Raw genomic sequence first — 15,807 nt, forward strand, 5'->3', positions numbered from 1 at the left:
AGTTAAGTCCCAGTAGTCACGAGGATAGATTCCTTCTCCAAAAGCACAAGCGTCTTTGTACATAAAGTCTTGAAAGTTAGGCTAAAAAGACTACACAATTAGTGCCCATAGGGATTCCCATAATTTATTCGAATAAAGAATCGCCTATTGTAATGTAAATCTAAAAGAAAATCTATCCATGAGCAAACATCTTCAATGCTTACGACCTTTGTGTATCTTTTCTTTTTAGAATCAATGTCATAATGTTAATATTTAGCCAACAAAAGTCAAAACATAAAGCTATTTTCTCAACTTTTAGCACTTTGCATCAATCTTTGTCAAATCTAAGCCATTGGCTTTTTAATTCTAAACTTCAAATCTTCTAGTTTGATCTTTGTATAAAGCATAGTACAATCGTATTTCTTGAATGCTTCGAGAAGAATGAAAAAAATTTAACAATAGGAATTATTCCTATAGAGTCATTTAAAATCCAGCTTGATTGTGAAGGCACATCTGTCTCCTTTAATAACTCCCGCCAAAGTTCAATGTGACTTTCAAACCCCTCCAAAGACAAAAGAAAGCCTCTTGACTTTCGAACTTCAATAAAACACACACATGGTATTCCTAAAGAGGCATGGAGTGGCAACAATCCCTCTTACTCTCATTTGCATATGTTTGGATGTGAGGCATATGCACATGTGCCAAAAGAGCTTCGGAAGAAGCTAGATCCTAAGTCTAGGAAATTCATCTTTCTGGGTTATGGTGAAAGTGAAGAGTTGGGCTATCGTCTCTAAGATCCAGAAGCAAAGAATATGATACAAAGCCATGATGTGGTCAAGTGGGAGCAAAAGTCTCCTCAAAGTCAATACCTTGCTGCTGATCATAGCCTTGAGTAACAAGATGGGCTTTGTAACGGTCCACTGAATCATCATCTATCCATTTAATTTTATAAACCCAGTTAGTTCCAATGGCATTCTTGCCAAGAGGCAAGTCACACAACTTCCAAGTGTTATTCTGATGGATAGAATCCAATTCAGCTTACGTAGCCTTCAACCAACAATCATTCTGAAAGGCATCTTGATGACATAATGGCTCTTCATTGCATGCCGTAGTAGCAACCAATGCATAAGCAACAAAACTAGCATGCTCTTTCCGGACAGTTGCTCTAGTACAGGATGGCAAAGGAGTATCTTGTTCGCTGTCTTTTAATGTGTCAAGGAGCCAGCGGGGGACCTTTTTGGGCTCCCGGAATTCAGCTCTTTCCTGGTCAAGAGCCTTGTGCACATGGTCTTGATCAATTAGAGACATATGAGGCTAAATATCTCGCTGCACATGTGGCTGCAAATGACCAAACAGATGGAGGAACATGGACATAGGCTAAGCATTCTAATGTCCTCATGTGAGAAATGTGGGACTCACGACATGTCCAAGCCTCATAAGGTGTGATAGTCTGCAATGCCTTTGTGGGACATTTGTTCAAAATGTAATTAGCACACATGACGGCATCCAACAACAACTTGTTAGGCCAATGTTTGTCTTTCAACATGCACGTGGCCATCTCCATCACTGATGTATTCTATTGCTCAGACACGGGAGGTGTAACTTGCATGGGTCCACAAACATCACTATGAACCAGATAAAGCTTGCGTGAGACACCAACTCTTCCATCCTTGGGAAACGCATCATGGTGCATCTTACCAGGCAAGCATGGTTCACAAACATGCTTTGAAGGCATATGCATTTTGGGAAGATCAACAACCATACCATCCTTATATAACTTCCCCAAAGCCCCAAAGTTGAGGTGTCCAAACCCCTCATGCCACAAATGGGTATCTACCATGGTAGAATCAAGAGCAAAGGCATGTGCATCTGCAAGTGCAGCATTATCCAAACATCTGTCATAAGCATCAAGTCTATAAAGACTTCTAATCAATGTGCCAATCAAGACCATGGTAAAGGCATGTGTAGCATCATACACTGCACACCTAACGCCATAAAAAAGAACTTGATAGCCACATGTAGCTATAGCTGAAATAGAAATAAGGTTCTTGCGAATGTCTGGAACATAAAGCACATTTTTTAGAGTGACAATACCACCAGAGCTAGAAGTAAGAGCAACTTGCCCAATACCTTTCACAGTATATGATGCATTATTGGCACATGTGACACTGCCCTCCTTAGATGTATGCTCTAATGAGTCGACTACCTTCCTGTAGGAAGTGATGTGCTTGCTAGCACCACTATCAAAGAACCAGGCACCATGAACTTTTGAAACTGCCATACAGGCATCATGAACATCAAGATTATACTGACATGTAACCAAGAAAGCCCAATGCTGGTCTTGTGCAAAATGAGCTGACTCATGTCGATTTTTTGCACTAGAAGAACTAGATACTGCAAGACCATGCTCTTTCTTCTTCTTTTCAAATGCAATCCGCTTCCTGCATTCAGTAATTGTAAGAAAGAAGGAGAGCAAGAGTGAGCAAAGAGTGAGCTGCGTAGGTCACTCAAAAGGTGGACTGAATTAAGTGTAGTACAAAGAAGAGATGAGGGGTTTTATCTAAGTGACAAAACCCTATCTAATCACTAACCGTAGTTAGGGGAAAAAACCTCTAACAGGGAAAAGTGCCTCTAACCCCCTGATTACATTACATTGGCCACTGCCTAGATTATAATAATAATTCTAACACCCCCCTACAGTGCCAATGTGATGTACAAGGTAGTGATCAATCACCAAAAGGAGAAAAGTTTAGGGCACTGCAAAATGTCTCAAACTTCTCACGTGGAAGTGTGCAACATTGTCATGTGTTGACACATAGATCATATTGATCTCCCCTGCATGCAACTTCTCTCTGACATAATGATAATGAACCTCAATGTGCTTCGTGCGAGCATGAAACACATGATTCTTTGCCACTGCTATAGCACTCTGACTATCAGTGAGAATTGGAGAAGGGCCCTCCAATAAGAGACGAAGATCAGCGAACAAACGTCGCAGCCAAACACATTCAATTGTTGTTGTGAAAGTTGCCTTGTACTCAGCTTCACATGAGGAAGTAGCCACTGTAGATTGCTTCTTGCTTAGCCAAGAAATGCAAGCTTTGCACAAAAAGAAACAATTACCACTAGTGGACTGCCTGGTATCATAGTCTCCAGCCCAATCTGAATCACTGTAAGCATGCATCTGCAAGTCAACCCCCCGGGAAACATCAAGCCATAAGACTTTGTGCCTTGGAAATAACGGAAGATGCGTTTTACAACTTGCCAATGTGTTGTCTTTAGGCTGTGCATATATCTGCTCATGCATCCCTAGAATCCCATCTTTTCAGTTTTGTTGTGGGAGCCCCTGGAGCAGCACCTCCAACTACTTGTGCTGCATTTTGAACCCATCAAGGGTATTAGAAACAAGCTGAGGATCAGGCATAATCTCATCAATGTTGGCCAATTGCTCTTTCAAATCCTTCACATTAGGAAGATAGGCATCCATGTTACCACCCTCTTCAAGCTTCAAGTCCTTCAATTGCTTGCGGAGATAGGCAACCCTCGCCTCATTCCGCACCTGGCACAAGGATGCAACCTGATCCCATGCTTGCTTAGCTGTCTTGCAAGACCGGATATGAGGGATAATAACCCGTTTCACTGAAAGAGCAATCAAGGCATGTGCTTTGGCATCACGACCATCCCACTGAATCTGCTCCTGAGTAGGAGGCAAAGCATCTGTAGTAGTATATGCAGCTGCTCTAGAAGTAGCATGAGACCCATCACCTGAGGAACCTGAAGCGGTACCTGTATCACCAGAGGCGGTAGGTGTAGCACTAGAAGCTACATTACGTGTAGGCCTGACCTCAGAATGTGAAACAATATGCCATAAATTCTTGGCAGCCAAAAATGCCCCATCATGTATGACCACATGGGGTAATTGGTGCCATCAAGCTTGTCATCAGCCCCAAGCATTCCAAAAAGGTAATCTTTGTTGATAGCCATTGATGCAAATAGAGAAGTATATCACAATGGACAAAGGTAAAAAGGAGAGATACAACTCTCAACTGCAAGAACTAGTGACTGCACAAGCCTCTAAGGTTTTCAATTGCACAAATATCTTGGTGTCCCAAATAAGATGCTGAGTGGACAGCAAATATGTGGCTTCAAGAGTGCAAGAACCAGTCCCAAATGCTAAAACTGGTGACCTTCAATGCTCCAAAGTGTAGCAGCAAGGCCCAAACTCCAAAGTCGGTGGAAATAGTCACCCCAAAATGCTGTAGCAAGCTCCAAATGCCAAAGTTGGCTGATGTATGTACTCCAATAGCTGGCATGCTTCACGAGGCAGCACCAAATTGCTCTGAACTGAAGAGAAATGCAGAGAAACAGCTTCAAATGGATGGCACACACTTCAAGACAGTACGTACAACATTCAATGCGCATACAACCGGTCCGTACCTGCAATAAATGCTGCTGCACAGGTCCCGTACAAAGTGTGCGGACCACACGTGTGAACTGTCCTGCAATAAATGTGACTATACAGTCTTGAATGCCTCCATACACAGTTCGTACAGCTATTTATGACATGACAGCAGTCCGTACAGCATCTTAAATGCATCAGTCAGTTCATACAGCAATTAATGAGGCTGTACAGCTCACACGTGCGAGGCCTACAGTCCGTACAGAGTGTACGGACTTTCGTACAGACTTAAATGGCTTCACCAGGGCAGAAAAAGAGCCAAAAAATGCAGCAACAACTCGAAAAAGATGTTTTCCCATGATGAAAAGGCTGGCATCAATGCCTTGGGAAATGTGCCCACCAGCAAGTAAATGAGCTGAAATGAGGTTGGAACAGGTCACCAACAGCTTGGAGAAGCTGGAAATGGCTAGAGGATGGAACCCTGACCTGCTTTGATACCACTGTTGGCTTTGGCAGGCAATGGAAGCTCATAAATGAGAGGGAGAAAGCCAAAAACGAGCTGCTGTATTGAAAATGCTGCTACAATGAATGGTGTCTCAAGAGGGAGCCAATATGACAAAACCCTAGGGCTAAATGCCCTAACTGGACTAAGTATCTTAACTAAACTAGGTGGTACATGAACTAATTGTACCAACAGTCCTAACTAACTGTAAGTAGGCCTACAAGGCACATACGAAGGAATAAGTGGCACCTATGGATAGCCCATAGAATGGCCTACATTTTCAACAGAAATCCACTATACCCATTGGCTCCTCTTGGCATATTTTATATGAATTCCAAAGACTACTTCTAACAATCAATGGAGCTTGGAAACAAGCCATTCGATAAATAAATCTGGTTTGATCACTGGGACCTGAATTTTCTAGACCTGTGAATACCTTTAGCCTCTCATTGATTAGAATTGTAAAAAGGGCTAATCCAGTGTATTGATTCCATGGGCCTAGGCAAGGAGCTGAAGGGCAAGAGAAGGGTAAAAATCCCACTGCTAAAAAATAGCTTCATGGGCCACGTTCGGCAAGCTAGTTTGGGAAGCAAGCAAAAAAGCCAAACTTCACTCGGAGTGATACCAATGAAACCTCATTCAAGCAAATTCAACCTCTGCTTCTCCTATCCTGCGCTCAATTATTACACACTACCTGCAGATTTCAGCACACTCTCTGTCTGAGCTTCTCTCACAATCTCTGTATTCCTCTCTCTTCTCACTCTGCACAACATTAGGCCCGAGAGCTTGTTCTCTATTGTAGAAGGTTTCTTCTATGTAAGAGTCCTTGTACTTCTGTAACAAAGACTTTGAGATAATGGATTGGAGAGCTGTTGTGCTCTACGAATGAGCTTGTAATAGTAGTGTCAGTTTTCTAAGAGCTCTGTGCTTTGATCAATAAAGATGGATCAGTTTTCTAACAGCAGGGCAAGTCTCCGAAAACCTCTTGTAACAGCAGGGCAAGTCTCCGAAAACCTCTTGTAAGGGACAATAGAAGCTACTTCAATCTTATACTAGGTGCGATCACAAGAGCCAATGATCCTCACTCTCTATGTCAAGTTTTCCATCTTGGCTTTGCTTGTGTCAGATTTCAGTCACAATTTACCTGTAGTGTCTCTAATGTGTTGTATAGTTAGATCATCTTTTACAAGAAACAGTGTTCCCTGATTAGCTAACAAATCTATACAAGTATTAGAGCAGTTATGGATTTTGCAGGATGTTGATCATTAAGGCATCTTTTATACTAGTTGCCCAAGACTGGTGTGCTTATTTCTTTTCCCCAAAAATAATAATCACATGTATTTTATTTAAAAAAATATACTAAATCATAATGCTACTTAGGGTTGACTTTGATGTGCTTGGCTGCTTTGGTGGGCAGATTATCTTTACAGTACCATCCTGACAAAAATCCCTCAAAGAGCGCCCAAAATAAGTTTGCAGAAATAAACAATGGTATAGTCTTTACTCATGTCTCTTTTGTTGTCCTCTCTGCATGCTGCCTTTGCCTTTGCTATATGTAATGTGATGCAAAGCCTTTGGGTTATGGTTTTACTCAATTTTCATGGCTAATATATCAGCATGGTTGTTTGGAGCTTGATCCTTGTCCTCCTATCTTGATCTTTCATTGTCTGAATATAAGGTGAATTTTGTGCATTTTCCTTCAGGACAGGTGATGTTATTTTCAGTTTTCAAGGCCAATTGTATTGCAATGAAAATGTCACCCGCCAAGTATCCAAAAGTATCATTGGCTTTCAAAGTAAAATTTCCTGACTATAATGAACAGCATCCCACATTGTAGTATGTAAATGCTGTTTTTATGGATGAATAGGGTAGACTTGTATTGGAATGATTATAACAGTTGATTGTCAGTTTTGTGTCATTTTGTTTGGTACACGGTAGCATTCTCAAGTGGTTCATTAAACATGTGGCTGCCCTTTAGTTGAGTGGTCTATTAGGTATGTCTCGATAACACTACATTGTGTAGACATCTTGTTATGAGTCCCAATGGGATGCTGAAGAGTCTCCACCCAAGGAATGGTAAAAGACATGGAGCTAGCTGAAGGAAAAGGCAAGCAGTACAATGGGAGAATTTTGGTACATTCATTAGATCAGTAATACGTCCTGGATTTTTTTTTTGACAAGAACCCGAAGTCCTTGAGCTTGTATATGTTAGACTTTAGCAAGTATAGACCTCTTAAAATGTAGTGATGCAATCATAAGTCACTTGAAGGAACGAGGAGCATCTTCCCATATAAAAGCAGTGGCTACAGTGTCTGTTGTGTTTTTCTGTATATTTTGTGTGTGAATTGGTGTAACGATGGCATGGATGTATGACCTTTGGGGCGATGATGAGGTTGGAGCTTGGGTTCAAATATGGAAGCATATTGACAACAATATCTATTCTAATATACCATATAGGTTAGAAAGTGACTTTAACGTTTTAACCATGATAGATGCCCCATATCATGTTGAGAATGAGTCCTAGTGAGGACCTCTGAGATTGGCACATGCATTGTCTTAGTGAAACCTAAGAAGTGGGGAATCCCATCTGGAATTGAGGGGAGAAGAACACCGGCTTCTGGAAGGTTGGTTGGTGTGGTGGAAGGGTAATGTTATTATACAATAAGAAAAAGCTTTTTGTTCATGTGGATCTCACCATTATGTGGATGAGCCAAAAGAACAAACACAATGCACCCCTTATGTGGGAGATATTTTAAGCGAGATATATATTGATATAACATCTATGAGGGAGGGCATGTGGGATCAGTAATGATGCAGAGTAAGATAATACATTTTGTGAGGCAGTATCTATCGTTTCATGTTCTATCTGTGTATAGTTTCATGATAGAATTTTTTGATTGGCAACACACTAGCAAATTGGAAGCTAAAGAGATTTGAAGAGACTACCTTGAAGCTTTGTGCTAATAATAAAAATCCTTGTGGAATCTTGTTGCTTGAAAAGGATGTTATGAGCTAACAGCTTTGGGTCAATAAGTATTAAGCACACACATTCTATTGGGTCCCCGATACATTATGTCGTGCCAAACTTATCTTTGGATTAGCACACTAGGAGAGACTTGAAGACTAGCTCAGGAAGCCTGTAGAGGCTTGGGACTAGGCAGCCGATTCTCGGGTTGAGTTGCAAGGGCACATATGGATTAGGGTTCAAATTATGGTTTCTGCTATTTTGAGCGCATTGGGCTCGAGCCTATATAAGGAGTCTAAGGGTTCCATTTTTAGGGGCTCAAAATTAGAACAAGCTAAGCTCTTCCTTGTTGGCCTGGATCTTGGATTGTGTTGCAGACAATTGCTTGCTTCCTAGCATAATCCAAGACCCAGCAGCTGATCCAAGGCCATGGACGCCAGGCTGGTTGGGAGATGTGCTAGTCACTTAGGTTGTGGCTTGGAGGGGACGTCCTAGTTTCTCGAGTCTTTTCCGCACGGACGTCATGGTGAGCTAGCCTTGTTGTTTCTACGGTTGTTTTTTTTGTGCTTGTTTTGCAGGTCCGGATTTCAAGAGCATTGGGGTCATGCCACAAAGTGTGGCCAATCATAAGAGTGCGGCAGTTCCTAGTGTGCATGAGATCCCCTTTGTGTATTGGCACAATGGCGGTAGTATTCTAAGCAGGTGGGAAGCCGTGGCATACAGTGTGGTTGAACGCCTAAAATCGGAGCTGCCCATGCGCGAAATGTGATGGGAAGAGGCGGCTTCCCCTCAGATAGAAGCCCCTACCCAATGGTAGGATCTCCCCCTCGAAATGATCGGATCACCTCATCCATCCTGTGTGAGGAAAGCTCGCCTCTTGTTGGCGTGAGATCCGTTGGCGGCTCAGGTGTCGTCACATGGCCCAAGTCTCGCTCTTGTGTGAGGTGAGATCTCATGTCTCTGCACTCGTCATCGAACTAAGAGTTTTGAGGCATCTTCCAAGCTGGGACATGTGCTGCAGATCGAGTCCTGGGGAACAATCTAGTAGTAGTGTCCTGTACAAGTGAGACAAGGGTGTCTGAGGCCCGAGTGAGGTCTGCTTCCCAGAAGCTCAAGGGCCAAGTGACTCACGTAAACTAGATCAACAGCACGATCAAAATGGATTTGGACACGGGTTGGTGTGGGAGGGGATCTCCCTATGACTGGCGAGTAGTAGCCGAGACGCTAAAAGCTAGGTATAAGTGGGTGGGGCCAAGTGGGGAAGGAGGCTTAATAAATATGTGTATCCGTGATACAATGGCTAGGGGATAGTCCACTGTGCTTGTCCCCCACCATGTGGGAAACAAGTGATCACGTCAGATGATGGTCATTTCTGGTGGCTGTTATATATAATCAAGTCATGGACAGCCGCCAACTCAAGTAGATGTCGCCCATCTCGTGTTACATGTGGTGCATCTACCCAACGCCTCACTATCCCAAGCTTTGTTGGATGTAGTTTTGGTACTATGAGGGATTCAGATGCAATATCTAACAAGCCCACCTCTCTCTCTCCAATGCGTGCATTGAAGTCACCAAGGAGAAGGATGTCTCCCTATGCGGAGAACTCTGTGATGTCATTATATATTGTCTCATATGGGTTATGTCCCTATAGTGACCTCATGCACGTAGGATGATGTATTTGGAGGGAAATAATACACTACAATGAAGATTGGCTGTGCATCCAATAGCTGGACTTGTATCTACATATGTTGTGCATGCTCCTCTCTCTGTATCACCGATGTAAGCAGTCTCAGATGTTATTTGAAGGAAATGCTACTCCTCCAGAGCCTTGTATCCCGCTATCTCTCCTCATCTCTCTCCTATAGGCTGACTCCCAAGTGTATCCTGTCATTGTGGGCAGGCCCCTCTTTGATCTCTCTTGTGTCTCAGTGTAGATCATGTCTTTGTTGGTGTAGGTCTCTAAGAAACCCCTTGGGTCAGACCAGGGAGTGCCATTGCAATTCCACACTGCCATCAACAACCTATTTTGTGCTTGGATGTCACTTCCCCATCTCTATATGCAGCCCATATCCCTGCTTGTTGGGCTGCACGCGTACCATTCCCTCCCTCCGATGCTTCTGCTGTAGGAGTGTGAGCTCATTGTCTAAGTAAATCTTAGTTCCTTTTAGAGTTGCCCTCATGCTCATGATGGTGGACCTATACATCGTGGTCCGGAGTTTCACTACTAGTGGCCTTGTTGGTGTATCAGCCTTGCCCATGCTCCAAGCTGCTCACATGTGAGATTCCCCTTTGGTGATTTTCTGTGTAAATTCAGTGTGCTCACCTTGCATGGTGGCTTGCAAGGATGCCAAATCTTTTCTGAGTTTTTCATTCTCAGAATTCAGTTCTTTCATTGCCTTGTATGTCCCTTCCAAAGCTCCTTGCGTATGTTTCTTCTAGAGCTCCTTGCGTATCGCTAACCTATCGTAGTTCGTGAAGATGCAAGACATGGAATGGAATGGAAAGGAAAGGAAAAGCAAGACTAGGAAAGCATAATGGAAATGAAATAATGCGAGAAAGAAATATACAACTAAGCAAAGTACTTACATGATCAAGAAAGGCATGAGGCTTGATGAAAATGACAATGAAAGTACAATGCCTTTATAGGATAGGCACACACACTCAAGTGTCAAATGTGTATGGGATAAGTCCCATGGTGACACATGGCACTCTAGGATATAAAGTAGTATAGTACTACTCTAGAACACACTAAAAGTCACTCAAATTGACTCCATTTCCTAACACCCCCCCATGGATGAAAGGTGAGGGATTACTAGAATGGAACCAAGAACAGAACATGATAATGATGGTCATCAAAACTGTGCATGCTGGTTTAGAACTAGACATTGCTCCCACACAATCTCAGAGGCAAGTGAGCATGGCTCAGAGGCTAGTGAGCATAACATAGAAATCTCATCTAGCATGGCTCAGAGGCTCATCATGCATGGATGCATGATCAACTCAGAGATCTAGGAGGCCAATGCACCAACAAATAAACCTATCAAAGCCAAAAACACATGGCTTCCACAGTACATCCCCTCTGGCTCCAAAGACTAATGAGAAACATGGAGCCACACACCAAAAATATAAAAGAAATACATCATTTTAGGAGGACTATCCAAGGCAGAGGACCTTGATTGACTCAACACACATGATTTATTGCATTCATTTTTGGGAAACATCCCCAGGGCAGAGTAACCAAAATATATTATGCTTTAGAAAGCAAAATCATGATCTCCATCATCCTCTAGATGCGGGAGACAGACTGTAAGAGCATGATCCTGTGTCGGCGGTCATCTTTGTCTGCATCATCACTAGTGGCGGATGCCACCCAACTGGCATGGTCCTTCGATTGTTGTTGAGATAGCTTCTGGTAACACCTGTCCTCCGTATGACCAAACTTGTTGTAGTAAGTGCACTTGAATGGCTTGAATGTCTTTCCTCGTGCTAGTGGAGTCGATGACCCAGGTCTCCATTTGCTGGTGGAGGCAAGTGCCTGTGTAGTATCTTTTGAATAGGATGGAGATTCTTTGTTGCGATCCTCTGCAAGCAAAAGAGACACCATATCTTTGAATGTAGTCAATGCAATGCGAAGCACTTCAAGCGAAGCACTTCAAGGGCATTCTCAAAGCGAGAAATCCCTTTCATACTTGTCATCAAGACAAGCATTTCCTCGTCATCCGGGCAACGCTTCAAATTGAAGAGTTGTTGGACTAAAGATTGAATTTTTGCTATATGCGCACAGACTCTTCCATTTTCAGCTTATAAAATTGCATTTTCAGAAATACCTTGGAGGTGGTGATCTTGTTACCAAATATATTCTCAAGGCATGCCCAAATCTCCTTTGCCTTGGACTTGAAGTCGATGTGATGAATCAATGAATCATCTAGGCAAAGCCCGATGATTGCGATGGCCCTCGAATCGTGTTGCTTCCAAATCTTTCGTGTTTGAAGCTCCGTTGATGCCTCAAGTGCTTCATCATCTTCGATGGCATCCCAGACATTCTCCTTGATGAGAAGGAGTTGCACTTTTGTTTGCCATGTGGGAAATCCGTCCCCCTTGAATTTGTCCTCAAGGAAAGAGTTGGTGGAAAGTGAACCCATAAAGCTGGCAGCTAGGAGAGGGAAGAGTGATGGATAGAATGAAGGGCACAAGCGAGTTGAGGGAGAAATGGAGGGCTGAGGAAGAAATGGGAGAAATGGCGGGCAAAAGGGAAAAAAAAAAAGGCGGGCACAATGGAGATGTAGGAGAGGAAGAAATGGCGGGCAGAATACGGGCACCAACTTGCGGGCAGCAGCTCCAAGAGAATGTCAGGCAGAAGGAGCAAATGGTGGGTTGGAGCAGAGGTCAACGGTGAAGAGGATGGACAGCTCCACGTTTAGCTGGTTGACTATGTTGCCATTGAAGAGAGCAGAGGGTTTTGTTGGTAGGAGCTGGTTGACTATTTTGCCATTGAAGAGAGCAGAGGGTTTCGTTGTTGCACGGGGCTTCATCTTTTTGCTCCGTCGGCCATTATTTGACTTTCATGAATTACTTCATTTCCCCCACACAGCTCCCTAATTCCTGGGGTCAGCGGCCAATCCCAAAGTTATAACACAGAGAACGGGTTGGAGAGGTTGGATGACGGCAAAAAAGTTTCTGCTCTTGCACTCCACGCGTTGTATGCATGTAGAGGCTTCCCTTCCGTCAAGTGTACCTTCATGCATCAAGTATTTCAAAATTGTGGCATTTATCTTACTCTAGCACATAGAAATTCTGGTGATTCCAGAATTATACTTTGAATCTCACGAATATTGCATATAATGCTTTGTTTTTGGAAACATATGTGAGTGCTCGGAGTCATTTTCTGTCAGAGTATTTTCCAAGATCATAGTATCTTTCACATTACATACCCATCATAGAAGAGAAGATTTTATTGCAATATTTCCTTTACCTACACAGCCTGAATCTTTTCCTCAAATTTTAAATCACGAGTATCCAGATAATAAGTTCTGCTCATAGTATCATAACTCATGAGAAAATATACCTCTTGCTCTCCCAAATTTGGTCAGCGGAAGTTTATTTTGGGGGTTTTTAAAAATTGTTTCTCTGTGTTTCTGCTGAGGTGTCAAGTACATTATAGTTAGCAAGAAATATATCTCTTCTTTTTTGTTAGTTCTATTTGTGAATATCAAGAGGATAGTCTTGTGAGCGTTGCTAAAGCTTTGCACACTCAAGGACATTTTTCCCCCCTATATGATGCTGGCTTTCTAGACAGGTTGTGAGGATGCAGTTGCTGCTTTAACATGCCTCGTTGTGTTGTATGTGGCAGCATATGAAGTTTTGTCAGATGAGGAAAAACGAAAGAATTATGACCTATTTGGAGACGAGCAGGGACGTGCTCAGGGGTCGCAGGGTGGTGGAACCAGTGGTTGGTACAGTGGCTCTCATGACATGGGTGGACATAGAAACTCTCAGGGATGGACCCATTTCACAAATGACAATACTAGGTACAGGTTTGAAAAACATGCCCATGGATTTGGAGATGGGGGAGCTTCCTATACACAAGGAGGTTTTTTTAACTTTCCTTCTGGAAGTCGCCCGGGAAAGCCAGACCAATCATCGTCTTTTAGCTTTGGGGGGGATTCAAACATCTTCGGAAATATCTTTGATATCTTTTTTGGTTCAGCAAGAGGTGATCAGGGCCGAAGGCAACATTTTACAGGCTACAGCAGTGGCACTGGAAACACAAGGGGCAATCAAGGCCAAAGGCAAGATTTTACAGGTTACAGCAGTGGCACTGGAAACAAAAAGGGAAGCAGCAGCAATTCTAATCATGAGCAGTCTGCCCAATCTAGTATTGTTGCTGAGCAGCTTAATTACAAGAATTTCAAAAAGAAAGTGCTAGAACAGCTGTACACTTGGGCAATTTTGTTTTTCACTGATGCCTATATGGGGTCTCAAGAAAAGATACAATTATTGGAGCAAACAGCTACATGCCTTCGTGGCAGTATCAAGGTCCAGTCAAAAGTTTAAGAAGAAATATATGTATTTTTTTCCTACACAATTCCAACAAGAAATATTCTTTGTTTATTTTCCTTTGTTTTTCACTTTCAATACAAAGAACAACTGTGCACTATTATATACAAAAAGGAAAACAGAGCCTTGCCTCTTTCTTAAGGCTCTCTTTTCCCATAGCTGATGAGCTTTGAAGCCACACAACCTTGGCATTCAGGTCCTGCCCCGGGAAAAGCGTTTAAAGGTCACACCAATGAGGCCCACACTTGTATTACAGCCTTAAATGGCCTAGTTCTAACACACAGTCCTAAATTCGAGAACAATCCTAAGGCACTGCTGTATCCAGAAAAGTCCTATTTCTCTTAAATGTATTTAAGCCTCAAGAGCCTTGCATGTCTAAATCTTGTTAAATTGTTCCAACCTAACTCTTAAGGAATAAGCTTGCCTTGGCTCAAACCACATTATATCCTCTTCTTTTCTTTATTTCTTTTTACCACTCTCCATGTGTAAGTTTATCTACCTTGAGTAGTTTGACAGTAGTCAGGAAAACGTCACCGCCACACTTTTTGAGGTCGCTTCAGTGAACTCAATCGATCAGTTATACATTTTTCGAATCCTTTTTCTATAATCTTTTTTTGTTGTACCTCTTTTTCACATAGCTCAGGAAGGCCCATTGTCTAACCTAATATTTTTTAGAATTCACCTCCAATTCTCAAAAGACTAGGATTGCATTGAACTCAATCAAGAATCACTTTTACGCCTTCCAAACGTCTCTAGATTCTCTCATGCAGGTTCTTGGATAATACATAGATAGGTGAGGTTATGCCTCGAAACTCCGTTATGATTATTTGATTTTTACATGAGGAGGTATTTTTTTGAGGACATGCTCATGCAGGTGATAGCTGCAGCTGTTGTGTATCTGACATGGTGTAGTTTTGATACCCAACCTTCCCTCGGATGGTAAAACCTCTCTTTTGACCACTTAAATTGCTTTATCTAGTTGGGCATTAACAAATGCAACTTCGTCTGCCCCTAAAAAATAGTCTTGCAACCTTGGCAAGAAGTCAGCTATTGACTTAGCTCAACCTGATTAGGCACAAGAACAATCACCCAAAAAGGGGAAAATGTGCATGTATGGGAACATGGATGAGCAAGGGGAAAGGTCACTCCGCTTGCTTTAACTCACGTGATATGTAGAGCTTGTTAAAGAGCTGCATTGTTGCATTGTTTATGAGCTTATGATCAGCTCTTGAGCTTTGGTGATGACCAAGCTAACCTGCAGGCCTACCCATTTGAAGGATTTGTTAGACTCGACTATACACTCAAATGGGAATGTTCCCCCAAGTTCTCATTGGTAAACGGACACATACTTAAGGGACATAGATATGTTTTGTGCCAACAAGGAACCTTAGTGCTTGAGGACTCATTTTGGCCAATATCCAACCCTTAATATGTAGGGATTGAATGACACTCTTTATCTTAGATATTATATTTTGCCATCTATGTTTGGAACTTAAGATGGAGGTTTTGGTTTGAAGGATTAATGCCTACCATTTGGAGAAATGACCCCAAAATAGGACAAAAAACGTTGAAGAAATAATACCACCTTGGTTCAATTAATAGTGAAGGAAAGTTTAAAATGCCATTCTAAATAGAAAAATGCTTTTAGAAAATCCTGCTTATTGTGTCCTTCTAAGTCTTCACAAGACATTCTGTGGGGCTCTTGGACTATGTGTGTCACCATTTGGTACTTCTTTCAAGAAATAAAGTGTAATCTTTATTATAAATTGACTTCGGTCAAAGAATGTTGACTTTGGTTATTAAGAACAAGTTTTATTGTTTTACTTTTGCTTTGCATTGGTAAAAGAGAACTGTGGGACGCCCACAAGGGACTACGATTAGCCGAATGCATGCATTTTGCTAACC

The 15,807-nt window shown here is 42.3% G+C and overlaps 1 protein-coding gene across 3 annotated transcripts in view; it reads left to right on the top strand.

The window, feature by feature from the left end:
- Positions 1-15,807, top strand: part of ATERDJ3A (DNAJ heat shock N-terminal domain-containing protein) — a 76,197-nt gene that overhangs the window by 24,615 nt on the left and 35,775 nt on the right. For all 3 annotated transcript variants that reach the window (XM_087400730.1, XM_087400733.1, XM_087400732.1), the window contains exons 3-4: positions 6,298-6,371; positions 13,196-13,881. In XM_087400730.1, the coding sequence (XP_087256856.1) occupies positions 6,298-6,371; positions 13,196-13,881 (760 nt within the window). The remainder of the gene's footprint in view (positions 1-6,297; positions 6,372-13,195; positions 13,882-15,807) is intronic.

The sequence above is a fragment of the Dipteris shenzhenensis genome, chromosome 29 (genome assembly GCF_047967505.1).
Source record: "Dipteris shenzhenensis isolate YYH24624 ecotype China chromosome 29, Dip_SZ_1.0, whole genome shotgun sequence".
Lineage (NCBI taxonomy): Eukaryota > Viridiplantae > Streptophyta > Polypodiopsida > Gleicheniales > Dipteridaceae > Dipteris > Dipteris shenzhenensis.